General features: G+C 48.1%; 1 protein-coding gene across 3 annotated transcripts in view; it reads right to left on the bottom strand.

The window, feature by feature from the left end:
- Positions 1-5,651, bottom strand: part of Ntrk2 (neurotrophic receptor tyrosine kinase 2) — a 330,204-nt gene extending 324,553 nt beyond the window's left edge. For 2 of the 3 annotated variants that reach the window (XM_013349167.2, XM_026783081.1), the window contains exon 1: positions 5,199-5,522. In XM_013349167.2, the coding sequence (XP_013204621.1) occupies positions 5,199-5,410 (212 nt within the window). In that variant the 5' untranslated portion in view covers positions 5,411-5,522. Of the gene's footprint in view, positions 1-5,198 lie in introns of all 3 variants that reach the window. The other variant, XM_026783080.1, reaches the window with a different exon arrangement.
- Between the last annotated feature and the right edge of the window lie 6,534 nt (positions 5,652-12,185).

Raw genomic sequence — 12,185 nt, 5'->3', positions numbered from 1 at the left:
TGTGTGTGTGTGTGTGTGCAGGCCAGAAGAGGGCACCAAACCTCATTACAGATGGTTGTGAGCCACCATGTGGTTGCTGGGAATTGAACTCATGACCTTTGGAAGAGCAGGCAATGCTCTTAACCACTGAGCCATCTCTCCAGCCCCCAGCAGCTCACATTTTAAAAGACATAGTTTGGGGAAATTCAGAACAAGACAGGCCCATGCCACACTCTGACATAAAGAGTTTCAGAGAGTCACCAGGCACCCTCTTCTTCTACTGCTGATGCCAGGACTGTAGTCCCCGGGCCCTAGCTGAAGCTTCCGGGAGCTGTAAAGTCAGGAGAAGCTTGTCTGAGCATTAAAAGCAAAACTCTCCACTTACAAGGAGGCCAGAGTCCTTGAGACAGGATAACCAGGTAGTGATGTCTGGGGTGGGACCCCAAAAGTCACACTTCCTGTCTCCATGACACCTGCAGAAAGAACTTAGTGTCCGCACGCTGTCTCTCTTCGGAGAGAAGTGATAACTTCGGGAATATTCGTGCACTCATCTCCAGATCAATATTTATGATTTCCCAATCTCTCAGACACTCTGGAGAGTGTAGTAAGTGGTGGGGGGAATCCTGATGGTGTGGGATCTTTGCCTTTCTAATGGAGATCGACCAGCAATCAAACGTGGGGCTAAAATTATCAGGCTGCCTTCGTGCTCGGGTCTCTGCCATGTGGGGCAGCAGGCTGAGATTTGTATTTTAAAATAGCTTGACAAAGTAGATCATGAAAAATGACCAAGCAACTAGAATCTATGGTTCTAGGCTCTTTTGTGCTCTCTCTCTCTCTCTCCCTCCCTCTCCCTCTCTCTGTATCTCTCTCCCTCACCCCACATACTCATATGCACATACAGGCCAAACAAAAATTCTGCCATCTATAAATAATATCTTCTATCCTGTATCCCCTTACTAATTTACAGTCATCAAGAGGAACTAGATACTAACATTGCTCAAAGGGATGGCAGATACAATGCCATATTCTACTTCATGGCTTTTGTTTACAAGAAACATTCCAGCAATGAAGAAGAACCAAGGTGGCCTAAAGATGATGGCAGTATATTGTCCCCAGTAAAGGTTGATAATATTGTTCTCCTTAATAGATAAGCAATAAGTTCAAACCAGGGAAATGGCTTGCTACTTAATGCAAAAAAAAAAAAAAAAAAAAAAAAAAAAGGATCTCAGAGATCAAATGGATTCTCCCTAAGGGGAAAGAGGCTCAACCATCAGCTGCTCAGCCAGCTCTTCACCCTAGTCAACAACTCTGAAAGAGATGCAAGGAAAGGTTTATGGGCTGGAAGCAGCGAATAACCTTAAACAGACCTACAGGCAGCTCAAGGGAGCTAGGATCACTTTGCTTCAACCTCCCACCGCTTGCTTGTAACGATATATAAGCCAGCTCTTCTCTTGACTCCAAGCACTCTGAATTCCCATAAGGAAGTATCACTTTTCAGAGAAGAAAATCAAACACATTTTCCTGGACATCCAATGATGGGAGGTGGGAGAGAGTCGGGTCACAAGGGTCACGGGGCCTTTTACCCAGCACAACAGAACGGGATTGAAGGTGTGAAAGTAAAGAGACTCCAAACGGTTGTGCTGAGCCAAGGGATGGACACACCTCCACTATGTGGACAGCAAGGTTTCACCTCCGGCTTACAGACTCTTAGAAATGAATAACTTTGCAGTTATCAAAAAAGCCCAGTGTGACTTGTGCAACCACACTCTAAATGAAACACTGAAAAACTGAGTCCCGAAGTTCTAGAATCATCAGTGAAGGAGCTGCCGAGTGGATACCACATTGATGTCTTTGGCTGAATTTTTGTGAATGCCAGGATGTTTTAAACACAATTAATTGCAATAGCAAAGCTTATTAAGGTACCAGGGCTAAAATCAATGTATTAATGGCACAGCATTCCTGTGCTTAACCAGGCGATGGTAAAATGCACATAGACGGGCTGGCAATAGAAACTGTGAATTCTATTTATGTTGTGCTAGGAGAAAGAAATATTCGACTTGGTTCAAATCATTGTTCCCAGTTCAGAGAATACCACTCAAGAAGTCCGGAAAAGAATCCCTACTGGCCACCATAAACACATGCCATGTTAAAACGCGTGGCTCCCACAATGTGAATTACTGAATGCTATGGACCTGGACATTGAAAAACAAAAGTTTACCATGGTAAACTGGTTTTAGCAATAAATTAAGATGACAAGCTTAACTGTGCCTTTTACCTAACACTTGGATGAGACTTAACATTGCCCTTTGCAGTTCACGTGGGCATTTGACACAATGTTGACAGAATTGACAGAATACAGAATTGTCCCCCGCCACAATGTGGAAACCTAGATGGCCGTAATCCCAGCAACACTGCACTGACATGTGACATCACCACTGTTTGAAAAGTGAATTTGGCACCACCGTGGCATTAACCGTGTACAGACATCAGTAGCTGCCACTTGGCAATGGGACGCTGAGCATACATTAATGATCCTCACAAAGAAATACGGATCTAGACAGATGAGCTCAGCTGAGAAAGAATGTCACAGACATGCTGTGACACCAAGATTTCTAATAAAATAGGTTCAAACAATGGCTCTGACATCATAGAGTCGAGCTGACTTCAACTCTGAACAAACACGGCGTCCTACCTGTTAGCTAATCTATGCGTATATTTTCAAAATATTCTGACATTTCTCTAGAGAGAACCCTACAGGGCACACACCATGGTTGAAAATACAGACACTAAAAGACACATTATCTTTCAATATATGTAGTCAGCTGTTGCTTTAGCAAGTTGTGAAGGCAGATGACAGGTATCATTCCCGTTTTCAAAGGCCAGAAACATGTAACTTTAGGGATAGGCTGGTAAACTCCAGTGCTGGCCCGGACTATATTAGGGATAGCACTGGACCAAATTACAAAGTTTTTAAAGCATGGAATTCAGTTCCAACTTTAGCTTGTATCCTCTGGCTGAGTTGTTCGAACAAATGCTCTCGTGTAAGAAAGGGCACCCAGATGTGCTCTATTAGGCCGAGAATTGAAACTAAGTCAACTCCTGATACTGAGTTCAAAATAATTGGTCCTTTCCAAAGAAGTATTGCGGTACATTTTACGGATAAAGATGCTCAGTGTGCCACAGGTAGGGCCAAGCACCACGAGGGGATAAGTAGACCTTGCGGCTCCTCAGCCTGATGGGTTTCACCAGCCTTCTCCTGCATCCTGAATCATCAGCCACACAGTTCTCAGTCCCCTACCAATGGGTTTTCAAATCGGAGGGAGAAACACCTGACTAGATTAGGAACCGGGGTATCACCACAGAATGAATGACGGTGGCTTTAGTAAATATTTAAAAAAAAAAAAAGGAAGCTGCCTTCACATAGAAAAGGAGTAACATCATCCAGAAGAAAGAAACCTAGAATGCTCCATCCAAACTGTTGATTTCATGTGCTCATCAGGCAGAAAGCTCTGGAAAGTTGACAGTAGTGCTCTTTTTAACTTAGAGATACTTCTCTTTTCTTTCTTTCTTTCTTTCTTTTTTTCAAGCTGGTCTTAAAATGTTAGTGTAAACAACTGACTTGAAAATCAAGCACTATGTCTCAATTCTCTCCTCATTCAATGTCTATCATCGAATTTTTAAAAAGCTGCAGTATCCAGCTGTGTAAATGTACCTTCTTGGTCTCCCAGCACCAGAAATGCTCTAAGTTCCACAAGGCCCCTCCACCTAACCGACATCTGCCTTCGGAAAGGCAAGGGTTCTGAGAAAGGCCACAGGCTCTTCAGACAAGCCCAGCCTTGGGCAGGCTTTGCTGGGGCCATACCCACCCTACGCTCCCACTGGGATGCTGGAATTGTCAAAGACTGGGAATCCGGCCCCTGGACTCAGCTGTTCACTGATCGGGCTCAGCTATGCCAGGCCTGCACACTCCACTCTGCTGTCATTTCCTTCCACCCGAGTCCTAAAGCGTTGTCACCATCAGCAGAACAGCAAAATTAGAAAGGACTCTTGCTTACATTAAAAAAAAAACAAAACAGGTTATCCTATGCCTTTGGCATTGGCAGACGCGTTGGCAGAAAACACTGTTGTCCATTGGGGGGAGGGGGTGCATGCGCACTCGCCAACCGGAAGGCCACAGCCCAAGCCCTACTTTCAGGGCTGCCTTTCTCAGTCTCAAACACTGTGACGATCACCCGGGAAACTTAGCTTTATAATCCGCTACCCAGATGAATAAAACCTTGTGTTCATGAGACATAAAATGCCAAAACTGCTGGGAGAGGGGACGCAGGTGACCTCGGAATCGGGAGAAAGGACCATTGAGTTCCTGCTTGGAGTGTATTTGTCACAAGACATCCAACAGAAAGAAAAGAAATACATGTCCCTGCTTCCCCATCAAGCTGGGACAAACGGTAACCTTTCTAGAGACAGGAAGATCTGAGGCTAAAGCTACCATCCATTAGAGTACACACGGCTTTGCCTTGCCCTCCCGTCTAGTCCTAGAGAATTATTCAACGGGCAATTAAGATTTATAATCCAAATGGTCTCAAAAGCATATCTCTGAGAAGTCAGGTCCAAATTAAATCAGCCCAGGCTTTTAGGTTCCCATGATCACATTTTCTCTTTTGAGCGAGTGCTTTTCGACACTCAGAACTTCTCCTCTTTCGGCGCATCCTCAGAGCGTCCCTGCAAGCAATCACCCCAGCGAAATCAGATAGATGATCCCAAAAGGGTAAGTGGTCCAACCCCAAAGCTTAGGAAAAGGCGTCAAGGAAGAGAGCCTCACTTCCTTCCACCGGTTTCTGAAAGTCCATGATTTTAGCCTCCTTTCTGGTAAATATTACTGAAACTCACACAGCACACACAGTATTTGACCAAACAAGAATGCTCCACTATAATTCTCACGTATGGACAGCCAGACACAAACCCTTCAGAACTTTGCAATGAGATGCACGTGGAGACAGAATATACATGCATTTATGGTTATATTTCTCTCTATATGGAATCTTAGTGTCGCTCTTCACCAGCTGGTATAAACCAGTGAACCGGACAGGTAACTGACAAATGCTATCCCTGTGGTCTCTCCTCTCACAATGCTTGGGAAGGCATCCACACCGGGGGGTATATACCTGCCTAAGCCCTGAAGTGGAGGACAGAAAGAAGAAAAAGTACACGGAACTCACATTTCAGTGATGTTCTCCGGGTCGACACTGTTAGGTTCCAACCTTGGAAACGCCACGATGCCAGGAGAAGGCTCCGTACACCAGATCCTAGAGGCACTGCATTTGCAGGACATGGGGCAGGCGAGAGAGGCCCTCCAGAAGCCCACAGCCAGCCAACATAAGCCCCAGAGCCGCGCCATGGCGGGTCCATGCCACCTCGGCCAGGGCGACATCCCTCGCCGCCAGTGCCAATCAGTCCGGAGTGCTTGTCCCTACGCTGAGCCTGGCGTCCCCCGCCGGAGGGGGGAGGCCTTTCCTGCGCCCTCTTGCTGCTCGGTGCCGGTGGCCTCCCTTGAAGTGGAGTGTACCAGAGATTGAGCCTGTCTGGGTTGAGCAGGTTGGCGCAGGCCAAAGGGTTCACAGTGGCCGGGACATCGCGGGCCGCTGCTCCAAGCCACAGGGCTGCTGCATGGTCCTACACGCCAGGCACCACACGGTGGATCTCCCTGGACTCTTTGGGTCGTAGAACCGCTAAACCGGCACGGATATCGGTGCGCACCTCAGGGCTGGAGGACAAACAGACAGGATTGAGACCAAGCTTAGTGATTACACACCACCAACTGGGACACAGTCCCTCCGCGCTCTCCTCACCCCCACCAGACCCAAGCCTGTAGAATGGATGTCTGAGTGCCCAGCTCCCGCCCCAGAATCAACTTGCCCCGCGGTGGCCCCCCAGTGTGCCCGCCCTCCCTCCAAGCCTGAAGCCGAGGCAGGAGAGGTCGGGAAAGGGTCTTTGAGAGCAGATCCCATGGCACAGGCCAAGCCAAGGACCCTCTAAAGAGGACTCGGAGCCTGCAGCGGCGACGGGGCCCCAATGATGCTGCAGAATCCTCCCCGGCCGCTGGGCGCGGGGAGGGGGGGGAGCGGGCAGGTGGCGCGGCACGTCCCACCTGGGGAGCAACTGCGGCAGAGGGACAGTGCCGGCCGAGGCCACGGAGGACTGTCCGTGAGGCTCACCCGGCCTCCGGCCCCAAGCGCAGGGATCAGAGCGCAGCAGCAACAGCAGCAGCAGCAGCAGCAGCAACTGGGCTCTAACCCGCTGCCGCCGCCGCCTCTGCTACTGCTGGCGAAGTGACGTGAGGGCTGACGCAGAGCAGGGGCAGAAACTCCAGAAAATTAGTATGAAATCCAAAAACACACACGCACGCACACACACACTCACACACATGAATAGCATAGCACCCTCCAGACAAAAGCAAGGCGGAGGGGAGGGAATCTGGGGGCGAGCAGGGAGGAGGAGGCTTGGTGCCAGCGGCTAGGCGCAGACAGCAGCATGTGGGAGTTCACACTCGCGCGCACGCACACACCTTGGCGGGATAGTTGTGCGGGTGTGCATGTGTGCGCGTGTGCGTGCGTGCATGCGTATGTGTGTGTGTTGTGTATGGTGTGTGTGTGTGTGTGTGTGTGTGTGTGTGTGTGTGTGTCCCTTTAGACCCAGGTACCTCTGAAACGCAGCGTTGCGCCGCTGGATGCTTCCTTGATCCCTAATTCTTACATCTCTTCCATACCGCAGTAGAGGCTAGCTCCCGGTTTTTGAAATGGAAGCCAGTCTTGGTTAGGCTCTGAAAAATGCGCTGATTCTTATTGTAGGAATCCTGTCTTTCCCTCTCCCTCCCCGCTGCGTTCTCCTTTCCCACCCTGCTCAAAAGGGAAAGCAAGCTAGTCCCAAAATATAGAAAAGGCAAGCTACACCCCCCCCACGAAAATAAATATATAATGAGGTGCGTTGGCAACCAAGGACCGGTGCCCGGTTCCGGACCACCTATTTAGGGGTGGGTGGTTTCAAAGCTCTCCCTGATGGGATTTTTGCCTAAAGAACGGAGCCTACAGACACAAGTGTAGCTCTGACGGGCCTTTCTCCAGCCATTTGCGCCATAGAAAGAGCCCAGCGTGGGGAAGGGAGCGCGCCTGCCGTGCAATGGGTTCCCTAAATGCTCTGCACCGACCCTGGCCTGTGGAGTGGGCGGCTCCGCGTCATCTTCTCTTATTCCTTAACCTGGCAGGATGCAGCCATTCGAAGATCACAGCTTCATTCCCCACGACACCCACCCCCACGCGGGGCACCCAAGCCCCAGTCCCCTGCCCGGTCGTACCTTGCGCTTGTTCATGTGCGCGCGCGCATGTGCGCGAACGTGTACCCTGAGCCCGCGCTGCCCCCAGCAGGATGTGCTTCCAGCTATCAAGAGGCCGGGCTCTGGCAGCGCCCTGGAGTCTCACTGGGGACGCATGAGGCGATTCCGGAGGGTCGAGTGACAAACCGTAACTGCTGTGCGGGTGCAATTAAATGACCGCCATGGGCCATCCGCAAGCCAGGTCTGAGCCTCTTCTCACCATTTGCGGCTCTGAATGCCTGCATATCCGCAGTCATTTAAAAGGGAATCCGGTAGATGCGCCGCAGTGCCTGACACTTCCGAGGGCTCTGGTGCCACCGCGCGGGGAGAAGAAGCCCAGCACACTCAGATGCAAAGGCCCAGTAACACCATCCCAATGCCACGCTCTCACCAGGAACTGCGCTGCAGGCACGCTCCAGCACCAGATGCGCAACTGCCGCGCTGAGTGCACGTTACTGTCCAGATAGTGTGCCTCTCACCCGACTCAGTCAATCTCCTGCCTCGGAAGTCCTCCACGCAACAAAAGACTATGTGCTGGAGTCCAGTTCAAGACATAAGAATGGTCACCTATCTGCCAGCAAAGACCAGGAATGAGACGGATGGAGGAACCAGAGAAGTCAGGGTAAATGTTTGGGTCTCTGCATAATCTTAAGACCACTAGGAAATTAAATCCATCTAGAAGGGTTTTTCTTCTAGATGCTACGACACTTAAATGCCTGGCCGAAGCCTGGAGCAAAAGCCAGCAAGTCACCTCACCCCTTCACTGAGCCCTGATACATGTGGAGGTTGCACTGCCGAGCTTCAGGTCACTACGCGGTTCTGCCTGCCACCCTTGTTGCTGTAGCACAGAAACTGAAGGAAGGCAGAAACGTCTTTGCCCAGCAGACACAGTGAAACCCTGCCCTGTACTGTCAATGTCCTTTTGGGAAGATGTGTGTGTGTGTGTACATATATACACTTGTGTGTGTGTGTGTGTGTGTGTATATTACATATGAGTATACACACACATACATATACATATGTGGGCTAGCCGACCATGGCACAGTCGGAGGAAAACTTGTAGAAGTCTGTTCTCTCCTTCCTTGTCTGTCCTGGGATCAAACACAGCAGATCAGGCTGGGTTACTCACCGAGCCATCTTAACTTCCTATTGCCCACGCCTTTGGGTTGGAGATGCCCTAAGGACTTTGTGGACAGGAAGGAGTAGCCCCTCCCTGTCTTGGGCCTATCTCACTCCTGCTTCTCAGACAACTCCCGTAGTGATGCCCCATAGTGACCGCAGTATTGATGCAGCACCCAGGGGTCTCAGTGTCCATGTGGTTTATAGACAGAAGGGGTCTAATGAATGTTGGAATATCCGCAGATTCGTCGACCACCTGTGCAGTACTGCTACACTGGGAGTGTAAGACGAATGGGCGGCCAGCTTCCTGCCCGTGTCCCCTGTACCACCGTCTTGGTGTGCAGTGCTCTGTCCTTGAAACAGATTTATGAAAACTGCTTAGAGGTGGGGATGCTATCATTTTTATTCATTGACCTAGCTCCAGATCACAGTGGGGGTGTGCTTAATGGCAAACAAAATAGACTGAGTTTGAAACATGCCTTACCTAACCTCTAACGTAGTCAGCCCTCCGCGTTAAGCCTTCCTGGAGATTGTCCCTCTCGCCCTGTATCCTGTGCTCTGAGTTTCTGTAGTCCATCTAAAACCTTACTCTCTGCCTCCTCTAGTAACCAGAGATGTTCTTCACTGGGTCAGGAAGGGCCCCTCCTCCAATCACCATGGTGGCTTAGCACACCATAGACAATATCAGGACGCACAGATAACTGATAACTCTCTTTTAGCTTACAGAGTTAAAAATCTATATCAACTCTGAGATCTGCAAGCTCTTACACAGAGACCATTCCAAGGAGCCCCCCAGACCTTGGTTTTTAAGGACATAATAAGCATTTTAGGTGGATCATGTGACATAAAGATTGTTTCCCCTGGGCCCCTTCAGTGAAGAGACAGGTTGGTGCGGATCCTGCCTGCGCTGAACTATGGTGTCTTCCCACATCTGTCCAGACACAGATGGTGAGCTAGGGTAGAAATGCAGGTTCATCACAACCCAGTGCAGTACATACAAACGGCGTGCCTTTAAAGTTACACACAAACACACACACACACACACACACACACACACACACACAACTTGCCCTGAGTACATGAAAAGTTACATAAAATAAACATACTTTTTCTTTTCTGACATTTTGTTTTATAGTACTTATGATAATCTAGTAAATTGATTCTAACATCAAATACTGGGTTGTAAAAGTCACAAAATGCTTCCAACTTGTGTTTCTGACTGAGGATCAAACTCCAAATCAAACAACTAACTAAATATATGTATAAAATAACTTTTTCTTTTTTTAAGAAAATGGACACCAGACAACAAAATGAAGGCTACAGCAAAGCCTAACTCCCTTAATTTAGGAGACAAAACTCGGAGTCAAGGGAAATTAAGGAAAGCAGAGCACTCGGGATGGAGTAGATGTGTGGAAAGCCAAGAAATCTCGATCCCGATTAGCATTTTCAGAGGATGAAGCTACTTGTCGTGGGGTTGCGGGGAGAAACCCCGCACAGATGGAAGGGAACTGCGTCAATGAAAAGAATCAAGAGGCGAGACTTGGAAGGGAGCTGCTAAACCTCCTAACGGAAAGAATGCTAGATACTGCACTCTAAAACCGCAAAAAGAACAAATGTCTCTAATCAGAGGCATTGACTGGGAGCTTGCTCCTTAAGATGGAGGTGTTGATAAACTCTGGAGAGGAGACCTGGAGCTATGGCTCACAGAGGACCTGGTTTAGTTCTCAGCATCCACTCGGTAGAGGAGAGCTGCCTGCAACTCCAGTGCCGGGGTTCTGATGCCCTCTTCTGGACGCCTGGGGCACTGCATTGCAAGGTGCTTGTGTACTCTCCAGGCAAACACTCCTAAGCATGGGATGAAACCGGACTCGCTGAACATAACGGACAATGAGGATTACTGAGAACTCAAGAACAATGGCAATGGGTTTTTGATCTTACTGCACGTACTGGCTTTGTGGGAGCCTAGGCAGTTTGGATGCTCACCTTACTAGACCTGGATGGAGGTGGGTGGTCCTTGGACTTCCCACCGGTCAGGGAACCCTGATTGTTCTTCGAGTGGATGAGGGAGAGGGACTGGATCGGGGGAGCGGTAGATGAGAGCTCACATCTCAATCCACAATCATGAAGTAGAGGGAGCTAACAGCCAATGATGCGGGCTTTGGGAACCTTAAAGCCCACCCACAGTGACACACCTCCTTCACCAAGGCCACACCTCCCAAATAGATCCACCAACTGTGTACCAAGCATTCCACTATATGAGTGGATGGGGGCCATTCTCATCCAAACCACTGTAGATGGCATCTCATCTCATTTTTATTTAAATGTATATATTAAATCAAGCATGTGTGATATTGAATATCTTTTAAATATTCTATTTGTATGTTTCCCCCACCTCCTTCTCCCCTCCTCCTCTTCTGCTGCTGTTTGGTTTGTTTGTGATGCTTGGGATTGAGCCCAGGACTTTGTATCTGCTAGTTGAGTGTTCTACCAACTGAGCTACATTTACAGCCCTGTAATCTCTCTTGAGTAGAGTTTATTTGGATATTTTCCCATTTTAAAATTAACCTATTTTTTCTGTTGAGGTTTTTTTTTCAGTTCTTTATATCCACCAAATATAAACTTTTTCTTGAATAAAGATTCTATGGTTTCCTGTAATCTACAGTTTATTTTTTCCTCACATTGGTTATTTGTTTTGCAGAAGAATTTTAGCTTGATTAATCCCATTTTATTTATTTGTTTTTCAAGCCTATGATTCTATTTCTTCCTTTGGTTCCTGTGATTCATGTAACCGCTTCTCTGAGGCAGGAGGGAAACTATGTTTGATTTTATAAATATAGTCAAAAACCATGACTGAGGCAGCCATAGCCCCTTGGGAGAAACCCACTGATGTTGTTTTGCTAAGTGGTCATGTTGTCAAACTCCCTTCTCAATGTTTATGTTAATACCCAAACTTGATCGGAGGAGCTTCTTACTGCAATGGGTGGTGACGGTGTGGAGACCCCTAACTGCTCATAGTGTGAAGGCTGAGACCGCAGTGCTCAGAAATACACAGGACCTCAAGATCATGCATATCCCTGCCCCAAAGTTCAGAGAACATGGCAGAAAGAATGTAAACACCAGAGGAAGGAGGAGGGAACGCTGTGAGACGCTGTCCTCTGAACATGGCATGGCCGTTGCACGCATGAACACACAATAGATACAGTCATCTGCATGAGAACTGCACAAAACCAAGCCAGTTAAAAACTCTAGCATGGTGGAAGGGGCTCCTGAGGCCTCACCCTACCTGAAGAGACAGTGGCAGCTGATAGTTGTTGTGGGGGAAAGAGACACTTTTCTCTGGAGATGTAGATACTGGTAGACTCCCCCTGTGGCCCAGTAGATGACCCCGTGTCCACCAGCATATAGACAGCACTAATTGGACTCAATGAGTTAGATAGATGATAGATAGATAGATAGATAGATAGATAGATAGATAGATAGATAACAGACAGATGATGATGATGATGATGATGATGATAGATAGATAGATAGATAGATAGATAGATAGATAGATAGATAGATGATAGATAGATGATAGATAGATGATAGATAGATAATAGACAGACAGACAGATAGATAGACAGATAGATAGGTAGGTAGGCAGATGATAGATAGATGATAGATAGATGATAGATAGATAGATAGATAGATAGATAGATAGATAGATAGACAGACAGAC

Source organism: Microtus ochrogaster, chromosome 16 (assembly GCF_000317375.1).
Source record: "Microtus ochrogaster isolate Prairie Vole_2 chromosome 16, MicOch1.0, whole genome shotgun sequence".
In the NCBI taxonomy this organism is placed as follows: Eukaryota; Metazoa; Chordata; class Mammalia; order Rodentia; family Cricetidae; genus Microtus; species Microtus ochrogaster.
This window is presented reverse-complemented; position numbering and strand designations above follow the sequence as displayed.